This window comes from Xiphophorus maculatus, chromosome 8 (assembly GCF_002775205.1).
Source record: "Xiphophorus maculatus strain JP 163 A chromosome 8, X_maculatus-5.0-male, whole genome shotgun sequence".
Classification (NCBI taxonomy): Eukaryota; Metazoa; Chordata; class Actinopteri; order Cyprinodontiformes; family Poeciliidae; genus Xiphophorus; species Xiphophorus maculatus.
In genome coordinates this window covers 2,650,057-2,675,622 of record NC_036450.1, presented here as the reverse complement: position 1 = coordinate 2,675,622, position 25,566 = coordinate 2,650,057, and the positions used below count along the sequence as shown (strand labels likewise).

Below are 25,566 nucleotides of genomic sequence, written 5' to 3'. Positions count from 1 at the left end.
AAGTGCTGCTATAAAAACATTTATCTTTAAACAGTTGATAAATGCCATATATTTAAATAAATTAGTTGGTTTATTGTATTAAATTGGACCATCTTTTTAGTCGGGTCGGTTTCTGCTGTTCGTGTTAACATGCAGTTGCAGTTCCTCTGGCGGCCACTAGGCGCCGCTGCGGACTGAACTTCTTAAAGTTTGTCGTCCAGCACAGAAACAGAAAAAGGTTCTTATGTGAAAACTTCCTTGTTGACGAGCTGCTGGTTTATTTCTGTTCCTCTTTAAGCTTCAGTGGAAACGGAAGAAGGAAAAATATCTGAGTCTGAAGGAATTTAAAAACAAAAAACTCCCCACTGCAGAGCAGATGTGTTTTTATCTGCATGAATCAGAAAAACACCTAAAGTTTCCCACATTCACAGTCAAAACAAAAATTAAAGGTTACAAATACTTGAGACTGTCTTACAGTGAACTCCTGCTTTTATTTTGTTTTTAAAGGTCTGTTGAAGAAATAAACCAAATTTTAATGCAAAAGACACATTTGAAAATTAACATAACCAAGCTAAAATATGGGTTTAAAGCTGAGTTTATTGACATATACACATAAATATATATATATGATCTGTATGTATATTTGCTTTGAAAGGACTTTTCAAAGCAAAGTCCTTTTCATTTTATTTATTTCATATTTAGTCTAATTTAAATTACTTACAGCATTACACTTATGTATATATTTTTTTAAATTAATTTTAGATTGGTTATGATTCCATTTGTGTTTACTAATATTTTACACTTTGGAATAGCTTGTCAATAAATAATCAATTTCACCTTCAGGATTAATAAAGTATAATCAGTCATTTTTAAAATTCATATCCTTTATTTGAATCAGTGAAAACCTATAAATAAAACATTTACTAATTACATGTGTGTAATATTGATATTGTTTTAAGCTCTTCAGCTCTTAATTTAAACAGTTTTGCATCATGTTTGTTATATTTTCCTTCAAAATAAAAGCGGCGGCAGTCACCCAGATCTATTTTATTATTTAATTTAATAAAATCAAACTGGTGAGTTTTAACTCTGATCTTTGCTTTCTGCCTTCAGGCATCAATGGTTCTGTAATGTGGGCGTGTCCCTCGTGAGGTGGGCGTGGTCAAATGAATGAGATAAACGTGCATGTGACGCAACCCTGATGACCAATGACATCAAGCTAGCCTTTTTAACCAGAAGTTAAGGAGCAAAAGCCATTTCACATTAAAAGCACGACACTTTTGAAACGGTTTCCTCCCTCACCTTTGTTGTCATCCTGGGAAATTCAGATATCTCAGCAAGTTGGAGCACAAAAATAAAAACACAGCTTGCTTTTAACTTTTAGACACGTAACCATGGCAACAAGGTATTGTTTCTACAACTTTAAAACTCATACGCATCTCAAAAAGGACCAAATAATATCTAAATTACGTCTGAGATTTAATGAGGTGTAGCAATAGCAAATGAGTTGGATTAGCTAACTTGCTAACAACTGATGATGTCATCCAGAATATGTTGCAATATAGTATTGTTTCTGCTGCCTGGATGTTTGGCTGTTAGCATGCAATGACTTCAAAAATACTTCTTTGATCCAAAAGGGAAATTAAATAAATGTGACTGTCATGCAGCAACAGTCTTCAGTCAGAAGCCTCTTCAGATTGGTTGCAAGACTGACTGCTACCAAAGCAAAAAAAATATCTACAGTGGAACATATAAAATAGTCATATGGACTAATAAAATCAAAACATATATCATAAGGTAGCATATTTATACTGCAGTTACATTTATTTCTAAAATATATATTAAATCAGAGGCTAAAAACATAATTTGGTCTCTTTCATGCGTGTTGCTGCGCCGGGACTTTATTTTGTAAGTTCGTAACCGGAAGTGAGTTGTTATCAAATTAAACTTGCCGGAAGTCCGCGCCTTCAGCCGGCTGAAGCTGAAGGAATCTGGCTTTCACACCGGGGCTGACCCGCTATTCCACCTGTCCTGTGGGCTGCTGACACGAGTGGGATCCACCGCAGGGAGAGCGGCCATCTGGAGCGTGTTTCAGCCGGGATCCGGGAACTGCAGCGGGATGGCAGCGCTGGGCAGCGCCGGGCGCTTGTTCCACTGTAAGTATCTGAATGTTCAGAAATTTATCCAAACTAAAATTGCGCTCTGGTGCTTTAAAATAATTTTTAATTTTAATGTCATTAAATAAAGTGTAATATTATGCCTTTTTTGTTGTTTTAAAGTGTTTTGTTTGCTTGTCGGGGCTTCTTTTGGACCCTGACATTGACGCTACATGTGAAAGCATCAAGCTACCAAAAGGAAGATACAACTTCCGGTCGGGATTTTTTTCAAAAACAACGGTTCACCGTGACATCTGAGGGCTTTAACACGTTTTATTACGGTGCGAAAACTTATTATAATAATCAGCAGCTCGCTATTTAGTATTTAAAATATTTAAAACAGGCCTGCTCTTATCAATCATTCGGTGTATTTAGATAATGTTAGAATTATCTCAAGAAGCTCTTGCTTCCTGTTTCCGGTGCTGATTTTCTCCATCTTGACAAAGTTTCCAGCCTTAATTGCGTGTTTCAGTTTAACGTCTCCGTTACATAATGATCTTATCCCCCATTTAGCTTCAGTAAGCTGCTCTGTGAACGTATCATGGTTTTGTTTAGGCGCTTTTACGGCGCGAAGCGAAGTGACCAGCCAGCATGTTACACGTCGTTACACAACTGCAGACTTTTACACTTGCGTAACCTTACACGCTCTCCCCCTGGCGGCCAAGCCGCACTACTGCAGCCGTTGAGGCCATGAAAGTTGCAGCTATGTTTTGAAAGTTGATGCTATGTTCCTGACAGAAACATGGATGGATGACGATACTGAATCAACTGTACTAATCAAATCAGAGCCTTAATATGAACATTTTTAAGTGACTATAGAAACCATAAAAATAGGGGTGGCGTGACTTCTATATTTAAGAATAAAATAAATTGTAACAAAATCTTTTTGGGTCGTTTCACCTCTTCTGAGTATCTGGGTATTGAGGTAAAAGGCCACAAACGAACTCTGGCACTAACTTGATACAAAACTCCAGCATATGTAGAAAACTTCTTTGCTGATTTTAATGAGCTTCTATCTCTCATGCATTGATTATGATTGTTTAATAATTGTCGATGACTTCAACATTCATATTGGCAACCCCCGAGACAGAGGGGCAAATAAACTGGGCGATTGGTTAATATGTTGGTCTAATTCAACATATTAACCAATGCAGGAGAAAAACTGGACCAGGTTATCAGTAAGGGTGTGAATATTTCCAATGTTTCTGTAACTGATGTCGCCCTGGCAGATCATTTCCTGTCGTCTTTAAAAGTTCAATCAACATTGACCCACTTGGCCAAAAAGCTACGATAACAAAACCTTCTTTCACAGAAAACGCTGCAGAAACGGTTAATCTAATCTACTCTTCCTCCTCGCCCTTACGTTGTAATGATCTAGATGATTTTCATTCTAAAGTTTCAGATATTATTGATTAGATTGTCCCCATTAAAGTGAAGGTTGTGTTTGGTAGGAAGAAATCTCCATGGAGGAATGCACAGCTCTGCCGTAGAGCCGGACGAAAATGGCGTAAAACTCAACTTCACTTTTATTTTGAAATCTATAAAGATAAATGATGTAACTATCACTCAACACTAATATATGCAAGGGAAGCTTTCTTTGCAGATGTCGGAAACAAAAACATTAAAGTTCGAGCTTTATTTGCAACAGTTAGCACAAACCCTCCAGTGACGATAACGCCTGAATTTCAATCTAATGGATTAACCAGCTTTTTTCAGGAGAAAATTCAAATAATATAACGTTTAATCTACATCCAGTACCAGCACTAAACCCAAACTTAACAAATGAAGACAAAAATACCCACTTTCAACTAATTAACAATGAAACCCCCAAATTAATTACAGATCAATTAAGCTCAGTTTCCTGAATGTAGATATCTGTCTGTCTGCATGTATATATATATATATATATATATATATATATATATATATATATATATATATATATATATATACAGTACAGACCAAAAGTTTGGACACACCTTTAATTCAATGAGTTTCCTTTATTTTCATGACTATTGACATTGTAGATTCACCCTGAAGGCATCAAAACTATGAATAACATGTGGAAATATGCACTAAACAAAAAAGTGTAAAACAAATAAAAATACCCCTTATATTCTAGTTTCTTGAAAGAAGCAACCTTTTGCTATAATTACTGCTTTGCACACACTCTGCATTTTCTTGATGAGCTTCAAGAGGTCGTCACCTGACATGGTTTTCACTTCATAGGTCAACCTGCCCTGTCAGGTTAATAAGTGGGATTTCTTGCCTTATAAATAGTCATGAAAATAAAGAAAACTCAATGAATTAGAAGGTGTGTCCAAACTTCTGGTCTGTACTGTATATATATATATATATATCTCTATATATATAGATATGTATATCTATATATATATCGATCTAGAGAGATATAGATATAAAGATATAGATATATCTATCGAAGTATAGATATATCTATACTAATATAGACATATATATATCACAACTAATATTAGGATTGATTAAACTCAGATCTTCAACAAATAATAAATGAATAGAAAAGTATCACATATGTAGATAGATCGATAAATAGATCTATAGATAAATCTATTTATCGATTGATCTATATATATATATATAGAGATAGATTGATCTATCTATAGATCTATATAAATATATATTTATATATATATAGATGGATAGATATAGATTGATATATATAGATACATAGATATAGATATATCTTTTGATTGATAGATGGATAGATATATTTATATAGTAATGGTAATATTAATAATAACAATTATTATTATTATTATTAACATCCATCCGTTATAAATCACACTAAATCTTTTTGGACTGTGGGAGGAAGCCGGAGCGCCCGGAGAGAACCCAAATATGGACAATGGAGAACCAGAAAACCCCATGCAGACAGAACCAGGCTGGGATTCAAACCCAGGACTTTCTTACTGCAAGGCAGCAGTGCTGCCCACTGAGCCACTGAGCAGCCCTGATGTTTTATTTACACCAAAGGAGAATTTAGAAACTTATTAACCAAACATGACTTTAGATTGTGGCAGGAAGCCGGAGCGCCCGGAGAGAAACCTGCAAACAGGATGTTAACTTTTGATAGTTTATTCACAAAATTCAATGTTTCTTCCTCCTCTAAAAAAACAGCTTTGTTGTTTTGGAGGTTAGTGGCAGGAGAAACCATTAGGTGGGATTTTCTGTGGAGTGTGGCGTTTCTCTTCATGTGTTTGCTTCTCATTATGAATCCTGCTTTTGTACATGTTTTCTTGAGAACAGGTTCAGAAAGCTTTAAAAACTGAGAACAATTTCTGAACCTGTTGGGAAATTTTACAGAGGTTGTCCTCTGCAGAGGACTTTATGGCAGCTGGAGTCTCAGGATGATCTTTGCGCTGATCCTAGAAAACTTCACACTCTCTATCAGATTTTTGTTTTAGGCAATGGGAAACATCCGTTCCCAAAAAATTTCGTCATCTTCGGAGGTTGAACTGTCCCATTTGGGGCAGTTCTTCTTTTGTGGAATCGGAAACATCCGGCCCCAAATTCTTCCCTCCTCTTCTGAGTATAAACTGCCCCGTCCGGGGTAGCTTTTCTTTTGGGGAAGCGGTAACATCCGATCCCAAGTCTTTTCCTCATCTTCTGAGGTTGAACTATCAAAACAGGGGTAGTTTTTCTTGTTGGGAATCAATAACATCCGGTCCCAAATTTTTTCCTCCTCTTCTAAGGTGAAATTGCCCCGTCCGGGGTAGCTGTTTATTGGGGAACTGTGTAATAATGGTTCCAAAAGTCTTTCTTCATCTTTTGGCTTCGCGCTACCCCTTCTGCCCTCGTTCAGGGCAGTTTTATCTTTGTGAGCAGTCTTACTGCCTGGGGCTCCACTGCTGCTCCTGGGTGTTAACCCTGATGCTCCGTCTGGGGAACATTTAAGGTCCAAGACCGTGGAGGATGCGCCATTTCTCGATGTCTTCTCTGAACAAGCTGGACATAAAATGGTTGAAATCAAAGCCTGAGTTTTGAGATTTGCCCCAGAAGAAACTTCCCCAGCCGGGTCAGTTTGATATCTGGGATCCGACGGAAACCCGTCCCAAAACAAGTCTCTCTCAACGTCCTTGGAGCTTGAGAAACGACTCAGCCTGTCATCAGAAGAATCTTCCCCAGCCGGGTCAGCTTTCTCTCTGGGAACCGATGGAAGCCCGTCCCAAAACAAATCTTTCTCAACTTCCTTGGAGGTACTTTCGACTGAGTCATTTACAGGAAAGAAATGGTCGAAAAGTTTCTTTATTCCTGTTGACACGAGATATCCTACTCCAAGACCGAGTGGCAAAATAAAAAGGTTTTTCATCCTGGAAACCAAAAATCTTTACTATACACAAAATCTGAATCTCACTGAAGCGTTTGGATTCTAACTGATGTGTTGACATTCAAGCATTCAAAGCCTCAGAACTTCTTTGATCTGTTGTGATGTTCATGATGTCATCAGTGAGGTCACTGTGGCTCTGAGTCCTGCTTCTGGTCGTTGCTATGGAAACGATCAGATCAGTGACTAAATATTTAATAAGTTGGTTTTTTTTCCATTTATTTAACATGTATTGATTAACAATAGATTTCTACCTTGGTTTTCTGTACCTGCTGCCATATAAATTGTCTTTATCCATTATTAATTTGGTTCTGGGAGGAAATTGTTTAGATTTTATAAACATTTGCAGAACAAAATTTTCTCTAATCTTTAACTCTCTGTTAATGATCACATTTTATATATTTTATACTACCTTGTTCTGAAATTGTTAATATCAGTAATGATGTAATTTGTTGCACAACTAATATTAGGATTGATTAAACTCAGATCTTCAACAAATAATAAATGAATAGAAAAGTATCACATATGTAGATAGATTGATAAATAGATCTATAGATAAATCTATTTATCGATTGATCTATATATATATATATAGATTGATTGATCTATCTATAGATCTATATAAATATATATTTATATATATATAGATGGATAGATATAGATTGATATATATAGATACATAGATATAGATATATCTTTTGATTGATAGATGGATAGATATATTTATTTATATATAGTAATGGTAATATTAATAATAACAATTATTATTATTATTATTAACATCCATCCGTTATAAATCACACTAAATCTTTTTGGACTGTGGGAGGAAGCCGGAGCGCCCGGAGAGAACCCAAATATGGACAATGGAGAACCAGAAAACCCCATGCAGACAGAACCAGGCTGGGATTCAAACCCAGGACTTTCTTACTGCAAGGCAGCAGTGCTGCCCACTGAGCCACTGAGCAGCCCTGATGTTTTATTTACACCAAAGGAGAATTTAGAAACTTATTAACCAAACATGACTTTAGATTGTGGCAGGAAGCCGGAGCGCCCGGAGAGAAACCTGCAAACAGGATGTTAACTTTTGATAGTTTATTCACAAAATTCAATGTTTCTTCCTCCTCTAAAAAAACAGCTTTGTTGTTTTGGAGGTTAGTGGCAGGAGAAACCATTAGGTGGGATTTTCTGTGGAGTGTGGCGTTTCTCTTCATGTGTTTGCTTCTCATTATGAATCCTGCTTTTGTACATGTTTTCTTGAGAACAGGTTCAGAAAGCTTTAAAAACTGAGAACAATTTCTGAACCTGTTGGGAAATTTTACAGAGGTTGTCCTCTGCAGAGGACTTTATGGCAGCTGGAGTCTCAGGATGATCTTTGTGCTGATCCTAGAAAACTTCACAATCTCTATCAGATTTTTGTTTTAGGCAATGGGAAACATCCGTTCCCAAAAAATTTCGTCATCTTCGGAGGTTGAACTGTCCCATTCGGGGCAGTTTTTCTTTTGTGGAATCGGAAACATCCGGCCCCAAATTCTTCCCTCCTCTTCTGAGTATAAACTGCCCCGTCCGGGGTAGCTTTTCTTTTGGGGAAGCGGGTAACATCCGATCCCAAGTCTTTTCCTCATCTTCTGAGGTTGAACTATCAAAACAGGGGTAGTTTTTCTTGTTGGGAATCAATAACATCCGGTCCCAAATTTTTTCCTCCTCTTCTAAGGTGAAATTGCCCCGTCCGGGGTAGCTGTTTATTGGGGAACTGTGTAATAATGGTTCCAAAAGTCTTTCTTCATCTTTTGGCTTCGCGCTACCCCTTCTGCCCTCGTTCAGGGCAGTTTTATCTTTGTGAGCAGTCTTACTGCCTGGGGCTCCACTGCTGCTCCTGGGTGTTAACCCTGATGCTCCGTCTGGGGAACATTTAAGGTCCAAGACCGTGGAGGATGCGCCATTTCTCGATGTCTTCTCTGAACAAGCTGGACATAAAATGGTTGAAATCAAAGCCTGAGTTTTGAGATTTGCCCCAGAAGAAACTTCCCCAGCCGGGTCAGTTTGATATCTGGGATCCGACGGAAACCCGTCCCAAAACAAGTCTCTCTCAACGTCCTTGGAGCTTGAGAAACGACTCAGCCTGTCATCAGAAGAATCTTCCCCAGCCGGGTCAGCTTGCTCTCTGGGAACCGATGGAAGCCCGTCCCAAAACAAATCTTTCTCAACTTCCTTGGAGGTACTTTCGACTGAGTCATTTACAGGAAAGAAATGGTCGAAAAGTTTCTTTATTCCTGTTGACACGAGATATCCTACTCCAAGACCGAGTGGCAAAATAAAAAGGTTTTTCATCCTGGAAACCAAAAATCTTTACTATACACAAAATCTGAATCTCACTGAAGCGTTTGGATTCTAACTGATGTGTTGACATTCAAGCATTCAAAGCCTCAGAACTTCTTTGATCTGTTGTGATGTTCATGATGTCATCAGTGAGGTCACTGTGGCTCTGAGTCCTGCTTCTGGTCGTTGCTATGGAAACGATCAGATCAGTGACTAAATATTTAATAAGTTGGTTTTTTTCCATTTATTTAACATGTATTGATTAACAATAGATTTCTACCTTGGTTTTCTGTACCTGCTGCCATATAAATTGTCTTTATCCATTATTAATTTGGTTCTGGGAGGAAATTGTTTAGATTTTATAAACATTTGCAGAACAAAATTTTCTCTAATCTTTAACTCTCTGTTAATGATCACATTTTATATATTTTATACTACCTTGTTCTGAAATTGTTAATATCAGTAATGATGTAATTTGTTGCACAACTAATATTAGGATTGATTAAACTCAGATCTTCAACAAATAATAAATGAATAGAAAAGTATCACATATGTAGATAGGTTGATAAATAGATCTATAGATAAATCTATTTATCGATTGATCTATATATATATATATATATAGATTGATCTATCTATAGATCTATATAAATAAATATATATTTATATATATAGATGGATAGATATAGATTGATATATATAGATACATAGATATAGATATATCTTTTGATTGATAGATGGATAGATATATCTATTTATATATAGTAATGGTAATATTAATAATAACAATTATTATTATTATTAACATCCATCCGTTATAAATCACACTAAATCTTTTTGGACTGTGGGAGGAAGCCGGAGCGCCCGGAGAGAACCCAAATATGGACAATGGAGAACCAGAAAACCCCATGCAGACAGAACCAGGCTGGGATTCAAACCCAGGACTTTCTTACTGCAAGGCAGCAGTGCTGCCCACTGAGCCACTGAGCAGCCCTGATGTTTTATTTACACCAAAGGAGAATTTAGAAACTTATTAACCAAACATGACTTTAGATTGTGGCAGGAAGCCGGAGCGCCCGGAGAGAAACCTGCAAACAGGATGTTAACTTTTGATAGTTTATTCACAAAATTCAATGTTTCTTCCTCCTCTAAAAAAACAGCTTTGTTGTTTTGGAGGTTAGTGGCAGGAGAAACCATTAGGTGGGATTTTCTGTGGAGTGTGGCGTTTCTCTTCATGTGTTTGCTTCACATTATGAATCCTGCTTTTGTACATGTTTTCTTGAGAACAGGTTCAGAAAGCTTTAAAAACTGAGAACAATTTCTGAACCTGTTGGGAAATTTTACAGAGGTTGTCCTCTGCAGAGGACTTTATGGCAGCTGGAGTCTCAGGATGATCTTTGCGCTGATCCTAGAAAACTTCACACTCTCTATCAGATTTTTGTTTTAGGCAATGGGAAACATCCGTTCCCAAAAAATTTCGTCATCTTCGGAGGTTGAACTGTCCCATTTGGGGCAGTTCTTCTTTTGTGGAATCGGAAACATCCGGCCCCAAATTCTTCCCTCCTCTTCTGAGTATAAACTGCCCCGTCCGGGGTAGCTTTTCTTTTGGGGAAGCGGTAACATCCGATCCCAAGTCTTTTCCTCATCTTCTGAGGTTGAACTATCAAAACAGGGGTAGTTTTTCTTGTTGGGAATCAATAACATCCGGTCCCAAATTTTTTCCTCCTCTTCTAAGGTGAAATTGCCCCGTCCGGGGTAGCTGTTTATTGGGGAACTGTGTAATAATGGTTCCAAAAGTCTTTCTTCATCTTTTGGCTTCGCGCTACCCCTTCTGCCCTCGTTCAGGGCAGTTTTATCTTTGTGAGCAGTCTTACTGCCTGGGGCTCCACTGCTGCTCCTGGGTGTTAACCCTGATGCTCCGTCTGGGGAACATTTAAGGTCCAAGACCGTGGAGGATGCGCCATTTCTCGATGTCTTCTCTGAACAAGCTGGACATAAAATGGTTGAAATCAAAGCCTGAGTTTTGAGATTTGCCCCAGAAGAAACTTCCCCAGCCGGGTCAGTTTGATATCTGGGATCCGACGGAAACCCGTCCCAAAACAAGTCTCTCTCAACGTCCTTGGAGCTTGAGAAACGACTCAGCCTGTCATCAGAAGAATCTTCCCCAGCCGGGTCAGCTTTCTCTCTGGGAACCGATGGAAGCCCGTCCCAAAACAAATCTTTCTCAACTTCCTTGGAGGTACTTTCGACTGAGTCATTTACAGGAAAGAAATGGTCGAAAAGTTTCTTTATTCCTGTTGACACGAGATATCCTACTCCAAGACCGAGTGGCAAAATAAAAAGGTTTTTCATCCTGGAAACCAAAAATCTTTACTATACACAAAATCTGAATCTCACTGAAGCGTTTGGATTCTAACTGATGTGTTGACATTCAAGCATTCAAAGCCTCAGAACTTCTTTGATCTGTTGTGATGTTCATGATGTCATCAGTGAGGTCACTGTGGCTCTGAGTCCTGCTTCTGGTCGTTGCTATGGAAACGATCAGATCAGTGACTAAATATTTAATAAGTTGGTTTTTTTCCATTTATTTAACATGTATTGATTAACAATAGATTTCTACCTTGGTTTTCTGTACCTGCTGCCATATAAATTGTCTTTATCCATTATTAATTTGGTTCTGGGAGGAAATTGTTTAGATTTTATAAACATTTGCAGAACAAAATTTTCTCTAATCTTTAACTCTCTGTTAATGATCACATTTTATATATTTTATACTACCTTGTTCTGAAATTGTTAATATCAGTAATGATGTAATTTGTTGCACAACTAATATTAGGATTGATTAAACTCAGATCTTCAACAAATAATAAATGAATAGAAAAGTATCACATATGTAGATAGATTGATAAATAGATCTATAGATAAATCTATTTATCGATTGATCTATATATATATATATAGATTGATTGATCTATCTATAGATCTATATAAATATATATTTATATATATATAGATGGATAGATATAGATTGATATATATAGATACATAGATATAGATATATCTTTTGATTGATAGATGGATAGATATATTTATTTATATATAGTAATGGTAATATTAATAATAACAATTATTATTATTATTATTAACATCCATCCGTTATAAATCACACTAAATCTTTTTGGACTGTGGGAGGAAGCCGGAGCGCCCGGAGAGAACCCAAATATGGACAATGGAGAACCAGAAAACCCCATGCAGACAGAACCAGGCTGGGATTCAAACCCAGGACTTTCTTACTGCAAGGCAGCAGTGCTGCCCACTGAGCCACTGAGCAGCCCTGATGTTTTATTTACACCAAAGGAGAATTTAGAAACTTATTAACCAAACATGACTTTAGATTGTGGCAGGAAGCCGGAGCGCCCGGAGAGAAACCTGCAAACAGGATGTTAACTTTTGATAGTTTATTCACAAAATTCAATGTTTCTTCCTCCTCTAAAAAAACAGCTTTGTTGTTTTGGAGGTTAGTGGCAGGAGAAACCATTAGGTGGGATTTTCTGTGGAGTGTGGCGTTTCTCTTCATGTGTTTGCTTCTCATTATGAATCCTGCTTTTGTACATGTTTTCTTGAGAACAGGTTCAGAAAGCTTTAAAAACTGAGAACAATTTCTGAACCTGTTGGGAAATTTTACAGAGGTTGTCCTCTGCAGAGGACTTTATGGCAGCTGGAGTCTCAGGATGATCTTTGTGCTGATCCTAGAAAACTTCACAATCTCTATCAGATTTTTGTTTTAGGCAATGGGAAACATCCGTTCCCAAAAAATTTCGTCATCTTCGGAGGTTGAACTGTCCCATTCGGGGCAGTTTTTCTTTTGTGGAATCGGAAACATCCGGCCCCAAATTCTTCCCTCCTCTTCTGAGTATAAACTGCCCCGTCCGGGGTAGCTTTTCTTTTGGGGAAGCGGTAACATCCGATCCCAAGTCTTTTCCTCATCTTCTGAGGTTGAACTATCAAAACAGGGGTAGTTTTTCTTGTTGGGAATCAATAACATCCGGTCCCAAATTTTTTCCTCCTCTTCTAAGGTGAAATTGCCCCGTCCGGGGTAGCTGTTTATTGGGGAACTGTGTAATAATGGTTCCAAAAGTCTTTCTTCATCTTTTGGCTTCGCGCTACCCCTTCTGCCCTCGTTCAGGGCAGTTTTATCTTTGTGAGCAGTCTTACTGCCTGGGGCTCCACTGCTGCTCCTGGGTGTTAACCCTGATGCTCCGTCTGGGGAACATTTAAGGTCCAAGACCGTGGAGGATGCGCCATTTCTCGATGTCTTCTCTGAACAAGCTGGACATAAAATGGTTGAAATCAAAGCCTGAGTTTTGAGATTTGCCCCAGAAGAAACTTCCCCAGCCGGGTCAGTTTGATATCTGGGATCCGACGGAAACCCGTCCCAAAACAAGTCTCTCTCAACGTCCTTGGAGCTTGAGAAACGACTCAGCCTGTCATCAGAAGAATCTTCCCCAGCCGGGTCAGCTTGCTCTCTGGGAACCGATGGAAGCCCGTCCCAAAACAAATCTTTCTCAACTTCCTTGGAGGTACTTTCGACTGAGTCATTTACAGGAAAGAAATGGTCGAAAAGTTTCTTTATTCCTGTTGACACGAGATATCCTACTCCAAGACCGAGTGGCAAAATAAAAAGGTTTTTCATCCTGGAAACCAAAAATCTTTACTATACACAAAATCTGAATCTCACTGAAGCGTTTGGATTCTAACTGATGTGTTGACATTCAAGCATTCAAAGCCTCAGAACTTCTTTGATCTGTTGTGATGTTCATGATGTCATCAGTGAGGTCACTGTGGCTCTGAGTCCTGCTTCTGGTCGTTGCTATGGAAACGATCAGATCAGTGACTAAATATTTAATAAGTTGGTTTTTTTCCATTTATTTAACATGTATTGATTAACAATAGATTTCTACCTTGGTTTTCTGTACCTGCTGCCATATAAATTGTCTTTATCCATTATTAATTTGGTTCTGGGAGGAAATTGTTTAGATTTTATAAACATTTGCAGAACAAAATTTTCTCTAATCTTTAACTCTCTGTTAATGATCACATTTTATATATTTTATACTACCTTGTTCTGAAATTGTTAATATCAGTAATGATGTAATTTGTTGCACAACTAATATTAGGATTGATTAAACTCAGATCTTCAACAAATAATAAATGAATAGAAAAGTATCACATATGTAGATAGATTGATAAATAGATCTATAGATAAATCTATTTATCGATTGATCTATATATATATATATAGATTGATTGATCTATCTATAGATCTATATAAATATATATTTATATATATATAGATGGATAGATATAGATTGATATATATAGATACATAGATATAGATATATCTTTTGATTGATAGATGGATAGATATATTTATTTATATATAGTAATGGTAATATTAATAATAACAATTATTATTATTATTATTAACATCCATCCGTTATAAATCACACTAAATCTTTTTGGACTGTGGGAGGAAGCCGGAGCGCCCGGAGAGAACCCAAATATGGACAATGGAGAACCAGAAAACCCCATGCAGACAGAACCAGGCTGGGATTCAAACCCAGGACTTTCTTACTGCAAGGCAGCAGTGCTGCCCACTGAGCCACTGAGCAGCCCTGATGTTTTATTTACACCAAAGGAGAATTTAGAAACTTATTAACCAAACATGACTTTAGATTGTGGCAGGAAGCCGGAGCGCCCGGAGAGAAACCTGCAAACAGGATGTTAACTTTTGATAGTTTATTCACAAAATTCAATGTTTCTTCCTCCTCTAAAAAAACAGCTTTGTTGTTTTGGAGGTTAGTGGCAGGAGAAACCATTAGGTGGGATTTTCTGTGGAGTGTGGCGTTTCTCTTCATGTGTTTGCTTCTCATTATGAATCCTGCTTTTGTACATGTTTTCTTGAGAACAGGTTCAGAAAGCTTTAAAAACTGAGAACAATTTCTGAACCTGTTGGGAAATTTTACAGAGGTTGTCCTCTGCAGAGGACTTTATGGCAGCTGGAGTCTCAGGATGATCTTTGTGCTGATCCTAGAAAACTTCACAATCTCTATCAGATTTTTGTTTTAGGCAATGGGAAACATCCGTTCCCAAAAAATTTCGTCATCTTCGGAGGTTGAACTGTCCCATTCGGGGCAGTTTTTCTTTTGTGGAATCGGAAACATCCGGCCCCAAATTCTTCCCTCCTCTTCTGAGTATAAACTGCCCCGTCCGGGGTAGCTTTTCTTTTGGGGAAGCGGGTAACATCCGATCCCAAGTCTTTTCCTCATCTTCTGAGGTTGAACTATCAAAACAGGGGTAGTTTTTCTTGTTGGGAATCAATAACATCCGGTCCCAAATTTTTTCCTCCTCTTCTAAGGTGAAATTGCCCCGTCCGGGGTAGCTGTTTATTGGGGAACTGTGTAATAATGGTTCCAAAAGTCTTTCTTCATCTTTTGGCTTCGCGCTACCCCTTCTGCCCTCGTTCAGGGCAGTTTTATCTTTGTGAGCAGTCTTACTGCCTGGGGCTCCACTGCTGCTCCTGGGTGTTAACCCTGATGCTCCGTCTGGGGAACATTTAAGGTCCAAGACCGTGGAGGATGCGCCATTTCTCGATGTCTTCTCTGAACAAGCTGGACATAAAATGGTTGAAATCAAAGCCTGAGTTTTGAGATTTGCCCCAGAAGAAACTTCCCCAGCCGGGTCAGTTTGATATCTGGGATCCGACGGAAACCCGTCCCAAAACAAGTCTCTCTCAACGTCCTTGGAGCTTGAGAAACGACTCAGCCTGTCATCAGAAGAATCTTCCCCAGCCGGGTCAGCTTGCTCTCTGGGAACCGATGGAAGCCCGTCCCAAAACAAATCTTTCTCAACTTCCTTGGAGGTACTTTCGACTGAGTCATTTACAGGAAAGAAATGGTCGAAAAGTTTCTTTATTCCTGTTGACACGAGATATCCTACTCCAAGACCGAGTGGCAAAATAAAAAGGTTTTTCATCCTGGAAACCAAAAATCTTTACTATACACAAAATCTGAATCTCACTGAAGCGTTTGGATTCTAACTGATGTGTTGACATTCAAGCATTCAAAGCCTCAGAACTTCTTTGATCTGTTGTGATGTTCATGATGTCATCAGTGAGGTCACTGTGGCTCTGAGTCCTGCTTCTGGTCGTTGCTATGGAAACGATCAGATCAGTGACTAAATATTTAATAAGTTGGTTTTTTTCCATTTATTTAACATGTATTGATTAACAATAGATTTCTACCTTGGTTTTCTGTACCTGCTGCCATATAAATTGTCTTTATCCATTATTAATTTGGTTCTGGGAGGAAATTGTTTAGATTTTATAAACATTTGCAGAACAAAATTTTCTCTAATCTTTAACTCTCTGTTAATGATCACATTTTATATATTTTATACTACCTTGTTCTGAAATTGTTAATATCAGTAATGATGTAATTTGTTGCACAACTAATATTAGGATTGATTAAACTCAGATCTTCAACAAATAATAAATGAATAGAAAAGCATCACAGGAAGTGTTTTTATTTCTCTGTTTCAGTTGCCAGGAGCAACGTTGGGTTGACGTTAAGGAGACGATCCACGGCTGCAGCTTTAGCTCAGAATGCAGCTCCAGAAACACAGGAGAGCAGGTAACAGACACGCCTCCAGACTGGTGGATGGAAAACCTGATTCCAGTTTAAACTTTCCTCAGGACTTGCAGAAGCTCTGAATGCATCCAGAAACATTTTGAACTGTGGACAGTTTGTTATTGCTTGCTGACAGTTAGTCTGCTGATCTGGGAATCCTCCTGTTACTCGCTTTATTACTGCTTCCTGTTTCCTGCGGTAAAAATTTCCCAAGAGGAAGGAAGTCCTCTGATTTCAAAACAGAAAGAAAGAAGATTGCATCACTTCCTGTTAGTTAATAAGACCTATACTTTGTTTCATAAGTTTTCATTGGAACATAAAACTGTGCAAGAGTTTTACCAGATTGTTGGATGAATGGTTTGTTGGTTAGATGGATGGATGGGCGGATCATTAGATGAATTGTTGCAAGGTTGAATGGATGAACTGTTGTTTGGATTGTTGGTTGGATGGATGAATGATTAAGCAGATGGTTGGGTAGATGGATGGATTATTGGATGGATGAGTGGTTTTTGGTTGGATGCACAGTTGGATGAATCGTTCCATCCGTCTCTTCGTCCGTCAGGAAGCCTAAAACAGGAATCCTGATGCTGAACATGGGCGGTCCGGAGAAACTGGAAGACGTCCACGACTTCCTGCTGCGGCTCTTCATGGACACCGACCTGATGAAGCTTCCTGTTCAGAAGTGAGCTTCAGCGGTTAGCACGTCTCCATTAGCATCTCTGTCGCTTCGCTAGCGTTCTGACCCGCTCTCTGCCCCGCAGCAAGCTCGGCCCTTTCATCGCCAAGCGGCGCACGGCGAAGATCCAGGAGCAGTACAGCAAGATCGGCGGAGGATCGCCCATCAAACACTGGACGTCCATGCAGGGCGAGGGCATGGTGAAGCTGCTGGACGACATGAGCCCCGACACAGGTTAGCATCTCTGGAAGCTGTTAGCATCTCTGGAATTGGTTAGCATTGCATCAAGTGGATTGTTAGATCAGGTTATGTTCCCAGGGGGACAGATTTGTGTGTGACACAGACAGAGTGGGTTATGGTATCATAAACAAACTGCTTCAACTGTTCATTTTGTGCAGTTGGATTAGGACAGAACAGAATGACAGAAGCATCTGTGGAAGCGGCTAGCGTCGCCGTTAGCGCTGTCATCTGATAACCAAACTGTGAGGGAAGATAGTGAAGGGGTGTCTGCTCACACCCTGAAGCACTCTGCTATCTGAAACCGCCACAATCAGCAGCTGCTCAACAGAGTTTCTGTTCGTTTTCAGACTTTACTGCTTTTTTCCTCTCAGTTTTAGTTAAAGACGGCAGTTTAAAGTCAGAAATACACAGACTTTGTTCAAAATTATAATAATCTGTTCAGAATAATGACACAGTTCACCTTAAAGAATGTGTTCAGAATGAAGAATCTGTTTATAATAACGGTTCTTTTCAGCTCTAATAAATTGTCAGCGTTAGGAATCTGTTGTAATAACAGAAGGTTTTTTTTTTTTAGCAGCTTGTTTTTCCTTCTGTGACTCGTTTGGTTGGATTGACTCGTTATTTCAAACCTTTTCTCAGCTCCTCACAAGTTCTACATCGGCTTCCGGTACGTGAACCCGCTGACGGAGGACGCCATCGAGGAGATGGAGCGGGACGGCGTGGAGCGAGCTGTGGCCTTCACCCAGTATCCCCAGTACAGCTGCTCCACCACAGGTCGGCGGTTCGCTCCGGAAACGCGTCCCGGTTCGGTTTGTTGCTTAAAGCGATAACGCCTCGTCTCCGTCAACAGGCAGCAGTCTGAACGCCATCTACCGTTACTATAGCAACAGAGGAGACAGGCCAAAGATGCGCTGGAGCGTCATCGACCGCTGGCCCACACACCCCCTGCTGGTGGAGGTTAGAAATTACAACTGCTTTAAAATTCAAAACAAAAACGCCATAAATAAATAAATTAGAAAATATTACTAAATATAATATTTTGTTTTTTTAGTGCTTTGCTGAACACATCAGAAATGAGCTGCTGAAGTTTCCAGACCATAAGAGGGAAGATGTCGTCATTTTGTTCTCAGCTCATTCGCTTCCAATGGCAGTAAGTCACAAATATCTGGGATTTATTGATGATGGTTATTGATTAATCAATTACATCCTGATTTTCATTAACTTAAAGGCTTTTGAAGAAGCTTTTGTTGCAATTTACATTAAACTTTAACTGACAGAAACCGCCAGCTTGAAAACGTAAAATAAACACAAAGTTCTGGAAAGGCAACCTTTAAGTTTCAGAAATGTTGCCGGGAATTTATGCTAAAGTAACAAAAACTGTTTTGGAAAGTACGTTCAAGAAAAAATCCCCAGTAAGTTTCTTGAAAGAATATAACTTAATCTGGAAAGGTATGCTGTAAGTTCTGGGAAAGTATCTTAAAAGTAACATGTAAGATCTGAAAAAGTATCCGTTAAATGGCACTGAAGTACTTTGGATGTTCTAGTAAAGCAAGGTGTAAGTCACCAGAAACTAATGCACAAGTTTGGAAAAGTTCTAGAAAGTTACCCTTTAAAAGTACTTTGTAAAATCCTAGAAACCAGCTTGAAAACTTAGCATGAACAATTTGAAAAAGTAACAAAGTTCTGGAAAAGTTTCAGGAAAATCAATAGTAATTTCTGCTAAAGTAGCGAAGGCATTTTCTGGAAAGTAACTTGGAACATTCTAGAAAAATTCAAATGCAAGTTTTAGAAACTTATCCTGTAAGATCTGAGAAAGTGACATGAACGTTTTGGGAAATTTGAAGCCTCATAAAGGTAACCTGTATGTATGACAGACATATGATGTGTTCTGCAAAAATGTTTAAGTTTCAAGAAAATAACCTGAAAGTTCTGAAAGAGCAACATCTAAGTTTCCAGAAAAAGCCCTGAATAATCTGGAAACATATTCTGTAAATTCTGGGAAATGAGTCTTTAAACTGCACTGAAGTATTTTGTAAGTTCATAGAAAGTAATCCAGGAGTTTTGAAAAAATCAATCTGTAAGCTCTAGAAAGTTTCTGAAACGTTGCCAGTAATTTCTTCAAAGTAACAAACTATTTTGGGATGTTAAATAAAAATCTCCAGTGAGTTCCTGGAAAGTGTCTGTTAGACTTCCTGTTTGTATTTGCAGGTGGTAAACCGAGGCGACCCGTATCCGCAGGAAGTGGGCGCCACGGTGCAGAGGGTGATGGAGCGACTGGGACACTGCAACCCCTACAGACTGGTGTGGCAGTCCAGGGTGGGTCGGTTTATTCTACTACACTGTAAAATGTGTAGCTAAAAATGAACTTCCTCATATTTATTTCACATTGAATATGAGGTAGTAAATTTCTAATATTGGTTGGTTTTCAGGATGACATTTTCCAAGATGGCTGCCATTTTTGAACCTTTTAAACAACTTATTGTCTTATGACGCTGCTCATTTTAATGACTTGGACTTTATGCCAAATGTTTTCAGCTTTGGTCAACTTATTCATGCAACTTTAAAGTAATAATACATAGAAAAATTAGAAACTAAAAACGTTGCTGTTTATTAGTCTCACCCTGGAGGAGATGAAGATGAAGATGAAGATGTGCAGCACAGAGTTTATCACAGTGATTTTATGATCATTTTACTGGTTTTCATTTTCTTCTGCTATTTTTAAAATGAGCAGTTCAGTGTTAGCTTCTGCTTGTTTTGTTTTTTAATGTGTTTAAAACAATTAGGCTATGATCTGACACCAAACACCTTCATCTAATTGGTGATTCTAGTGCAAAAATAAGTTTTCCACGATAAATATAGATAAATATCAATAAATTGGTCCAAATATGTTTGATCTGACAACAAAAATATGAATCTATAATAAATCTTGGCAAATTTAGTGCAACAATACATTTTCTTTGACGACCATCTTTAATCTTTCACCAATTTAAAGGTGAACAGTTTTGCTGAAATTTTAAATAATCTGCTGCACTATTAATTGTTGTCCACAAGATGGCGCCAGATGTTAACGGTTGGTTTGCGGTTGCAGGTGGGCCCCATGGCGTGGCTCGGCCCCCAAACCGACGAGGTGATCAAAGGCCTGAGCGAGAGAGGGAAGAAGAACATCCTGCTGGTTCCCATCGCCTTCACATCGGACCACATAGAGACGCTGCATGAGCTGGACATCGAGTACGCTCAGGTGTTGGCCGAAGAGGTGAGGAAAGCTCAAACACTTCCTCCATGATTCCAAGTTAAAAGCATTTCCACGCAAATACATTTGAGGCCTTTATTTCAGATTAAACAGAATAAAATACATTTTAAAAGTGCAAACGAAGCCTAATAACCGTTTTTCTCTCAAACTGAAGCCTGAAGGATTGAAGATGAACAGAAATCAATAAATATAAAGTACAGAAAACAAATTCAAACAAGTTTAATTCATTTTAAAAATAATTTATTGATCCAAAATGGAAACTAAATGTTGATGTAACTCATGTTAATTAAAATTCTTCCAAAAATATCAGTTTTTCTCTTTAGAAAGAATCAATTATTGATGTTTTTATTCCTCCATTTGGGTTTCAACTGATTCTAAAACAACGTTTATTAAAAAAAATATACCCAGATGGTGTTTGGTAATAAGTTTAATGTTTTTTAGTGTCTGGAAAATAAGCCTTTTCAGATTGCAACGTCTCAGCTAGTTACCTAGCAACCCCAGCAGAGTTCCAGCATGTTTGGTCAGTTGGTACAATGGCTGCTGGTGTTTTTGGAAAACAGAAAACGATAAATAAAAAGTTTCTTTTAGAGAAAACCGGTGTAAACTGAGCAAGAAAATATTTAAATGTATTTTTTCTTAAATTAAAGCGAAACGATTCTATATGAAAACGTAGTTTTCATCAAACTAATGGTTTTCTTTCTGTTTTTTTCTCCAGTGTGGAGTGGAGAACATCAGGAGAGCAGAGTCGCTGAACGGAAACCCTCTCTTCATGAAGGTTCCTCCTCATCATTCTTTCACATCTAGCGTTTTATTTAAAAGCTGATTAGAGAAGAAAAACCAACGAAGCAGCATCAGTTTGTGTTTCCTAACTGGAATCAAATCTTTTTAATCATCCTGATGTTTAATCGGTAAACAGGATTTGATTTTAGCTGAAAGCTTGAGGGAAACGTCGGGTTTCAGACGCTGTGAGCGACGCCTCCCTGCCAGGCGGCGTCCAGCTGCAGCGCTGCTGCCGTTATTAAAGGAAGGTTCAGATCAATGGGAACCTTTTCCAGCTGACTACAGTAGAACCGAGCGGCCCGGCTGGCCGGCTGCTCGGACCCGCTGCGCTCAGAGACCCCTCGCCCAGCCTCCGAGTGTCGGCCTGGGAGGAAATCAATATCCAGAGGATGATTAGTTGGTAGTTACTGAAGGATGGTTTCCTGGTGCACTTTTAGTTTCTTTGTGAGGCTCTGCTGCTGGAAAATGAAGAAAAATGTGTCGATCTGGTTCTGCACAGCGAGACGGAGGCTCAGCGCTGATCGAGTTTAATCATTATAATCCACTGCATTTACAAATAATTAGCACTGAATCGATTAATCGTGATTAAATGATTACTGAAATAGTCGTCAGGTAATTTCATAATCGATTAATCATTAACGAGTGTTCAGATATGAAAAACAACAGACTGAGAGCAATAATTAAGACAAAACTGTAAAAAAATATATAAATTTTGCATTAAATATGAAAAACCTTCTTTGTAAAAATATTTTACCCAGAATTCAAATCTCCTTTAAGCCTTTTTCTGTCTAACTATTAAAAATAATTATGAGATTAGTGGGAAGTATTTTTTATTTGATACATTCATTAAAAATGACCCTGTTATTGCATTTTAATAAAAAAAAAAGAGAAATTATTTGCATTTCCTTATTAATCAAATAATTGATTAATCATCAGAATAATCGATTACTAAAATAATTGTTAAAATAACATTTAATTTTTGTTTATGGAACAAAAAACTACAAGATTTCAAATGAAGTGGGAAGAAAAAGTTCACAGTTTTACTAAAATATAAAGTTTGTATGGTAAACCTTTAATGTGACCTTTGACCTTATCATAATAATAATAATTATAATCTTAAAAAACTGTTGGCTTCAAACTACTACACCAAATCTGAAGAAACATTTAGAGAGCAAACTAACAGAATCTAACGAGGAACTTGTAATCTAATTTAGTTACTTTTAAAATTAAGTAACTTTTTCCATAAATACTCGAGTTCATGAAGTCCAGCCGTCCGTAGAGGAAACGTTTCGTTGCCGTTTGTCAGGAACAGAATCGTATCGGAGCGTTGAGAGTCGGACGTGACGGTTCGTCTTCATCATGAGTCGTCGGTTTGACGTTTAGCAGCTTGAATATTTAGAGATTTTTGCTGAACAGCATCTGTAGCTGTGATCTTTTGGTGTCCAGGCCCTGGCTGACCTGGTCCAGTCCCACCTGAAGTCCAACGAGCCGTGTTCCCGCCAGCTGACGCTGCGCTGCCCGCTGTGCACCAACCCAACCTGCGGCGAGACCAAGGCCTTCTTCGCCAGCCAGAAACTCTGAGGCTCTCTGACGCCGCCGCGCCGCCGCCGCGCCGCCAAGCTTCATAACAAACTCTGGAGACACTGAAGGCCTTCTGCTCGCCAACGACCCGCCGGAAAAAAGCAGCAAAAGTGACTGAATTCTGTCGCAAGTTAATTTTAAATATTGATTTCTGGAGCTTCCCTTTGGTTGAAGTCTGTAGATAAAGGAATCGACTCTTTTACTTCTTTGAGTTTATTTTTCTCCCATCCCTTCATGTTCGTCACCGACTGCAGAGAGATTTAATTAAATTGCTCAAAACATCCTGCAGGTATTAATCTCAGACCCAGTGTGGAAAACGGCTTTTTAGGGAAACTGTAGATGGAAAATGAAAGTAAATTTTAACAAAAAAAAACGTGGAAAATTTTGAGATTAAGCTCAGAAATATTCTAGAGAAAAACTTTGACATTTTTTGAGCTTCAAGTAGAAAATTTGCAAGAAAAAGCTCAGAAATGTTGAGATTAATCTCAGATATTCTGGAGAAACTTGTAAATCTCTTGGCTCCAAAAGTCAAAAATTTGCAAGAAAAAACTCAGGAAAAAAAAAAGGTAAATTTTCTGAGTTTCCAAAGTCGAACATTTTTGACATCTGGAACTCAGAAAGTTTTTTGGAGGTAAATTTACTTTTTTCCATCTATAAACAGCCTTTAAAGACTAGTGTGTAAAAACGTGGGCTCTGTAGTTTTTCTGCTCTTTGTGCCTTTTATACACTGGATTCTCTGGACTGCTTGAGTAAAATCCACCACATTTGTTCCTGCTGTGACTTGACCCTTTGACAGCTTGAAGAGAAACACACATCATTGTTCTTGTTGAGCTGAACATCTTTACCTGGGTTGAACCAACTGAAAAGGTTTAGCTAATTGTAAAACTGAGCCTTCTACAAGCTAACTGAAACCATCTAAGCTAACGTAAAAAGTTTAATTGGCTAATTCTGCGTCCTGTTTACTTCAGAAGTTGAAGCTAGCAGTAAAACGTAGCTTTCTACATGCTAACTGAAAATATTTAGCTGACAATAAACTAACATTAAAAGTTTAGACGGCTAATTCTGTGTTGTATTTACTTTGCAAGTCAGAGCTAACAGTAAAAGCTAGCCTTCTAAGAGCTAACTGTAAACATTTACCTAACATGCTAACTGAAACGATCTAGCAGACATTAAGCTAACTTAAAAAGTGGAACTTTTTTAAACAAATATTTTCCTAGCTAAAAAGTTTTACTTTGCTAACTGGCAGGTTTCAGCTAACATTGAGAAAACTAAAGTTTGGTTTGTTGTAAGATGACCAGAGGATTGGTTTAGTGAGTTGACAAAAAGGTGCTAGCAAGCTGAATAGCAAAGGTTTAGCTTGCAGTAGGCTAACTGAAAGGCTAACAGTTACCTACTAGTTGGTTTGCTGAAATAGTTTACATGTGTGTAAGTTAACTGAAAAGATTTTATCCATCTTTAAACAGTTTAGCTTGCAGTAATTTGAAAAGGCTAATCAAATAGAAAACAGTTAGCTTACTGTTAGCAGAATGCAAAGGCTTAGCATGCATAAGCTAACTAGCCACGTTTGGCTCATTTACAGAGAGATTCTACAGTAGTTATGAACAAGGCTATGTTTAATGCTTGCTGTAATAACATTTAGAAGGAAGCTAAATGGTTTTCCTTTAGCAATACCAATTAAGCTAGCATGCGCTACCTTTACTAGAGCTGTCATTGCTTAAAAGTCTTTACTTTTGGTAAAGATGGAACATTATTCCCAGCTTTTCAGAGTTGTTATCTATGATGAATCTCCATGAAGGCATATTTTAAAATTATTCCTTGATGCTAATCTACGCACAGAATAGCCTGTTGTTGTTCTTCCACTGGATTAGAAAGGATGTGTGTTTGTCCATCTCTTATTTTTATATATATTGATTGATATGAGTGTTTTAAGGTGTTAGCAAAGATCTTCATGTTCTTAAATGTGTTTGTTGAATTTTCTTATGTTTTTCATGATTGGGTCCTTTTCAATCGGCAATTATGCTAATCGATGCTAACCAAGAATCTGGTAACATTCTGACCCGAAGCTACTTATTATAACATTAATAAAATGTTGTGTATTATAAAAAACTACTTTCTCATTTTAATATTTAAAGCTGTAGATCTACTCTGTGAAGTGTTCAGGTCAAAAGGAAAAACTAAACTCTCTTCTGTCTCCTAATTTAACTCTAATGCAGCTTAAAACAAGGAACTGTTGCCACATGTGAAGCAAAAATATTACTTAGTTTTTTGGATTTATTTAAGATTTTGTTCAAACCATGTCTTGAAAGTAATGTAAATATAGTACAAGTTAAAAGTTTGAAAGCATTTATTTGTTGAAATAACTGGTGCTGTATGAACTTTGACATGGTGTTACATAAATGATGAGGTCTTCCTTCAAAATAATATAAAAATCTGTTCCTAAAACTGTCTGGATGTGTTTGGTGTTCTTGTCCTGTTCTTGTCCAACCGTGTCCAAGTTTCAACCATCAAACTGTCCATCTTGGAACAAGATTGGTTTG

General features: G+C 38.0%; 1 protein-coding gene across 1 annotated transcript; it reads left to right on the top strand.

The window, feature by feature from the left end:
• Positions 1-1,937: 1,937 nt before the first annotated feature.
• Positions 1,938-25,474, top strand: fech (ferrochelatase). The gene is made up of 11 exons (XM_005813205.2): positions 1,938-2,135; positions 16,415-16,505; positions 17,065-17,184; positions 17,264-17,412; positions 18,058-18,192; positions 18,269-18,375; positions 18,470-18,568; positions 19,627-19,734; positions 20,507-20,671; positions 21,384-21,443; positions 22,895-25,474. Exons 1-11 carry the CDS (start codon positions 2,099-2,101, stop codon positions 23,027-23,029), a joined length of 1,206 nt encoding a protein of 401 aa, XP_005813262.2. The 5' UTR covers positions 1,938-2,098; the 3' UTR covers positions 23,030-25,474.
• The last annotated feature ends 92 nt before the right edge of the window (positions 25,475-25,566 follow it).

Coding starts and splice junctions, on each gene's coding strand:
- fech (XM_005813205.2), top strand. CDS start 2,099: ATGGCAGCGCTGGGCAGCGCCGGGCGCTTGTTCCACT. Junction 17,185..17,263: donor ATGAAGCTTCCTGTTCAGAA/GTGAGCTTCAGC, acceptor TCTGCCCCGCAG/CAAGCTCGGCCCTTTCATCG. Junction 20,672..21,383: donor CTCAGGTGTTGGCCGAAGAG/GTGAGGAAAGCT, acceptor TTTTTTCTCCAG/TGTGGAGTGGAGAACATCAG.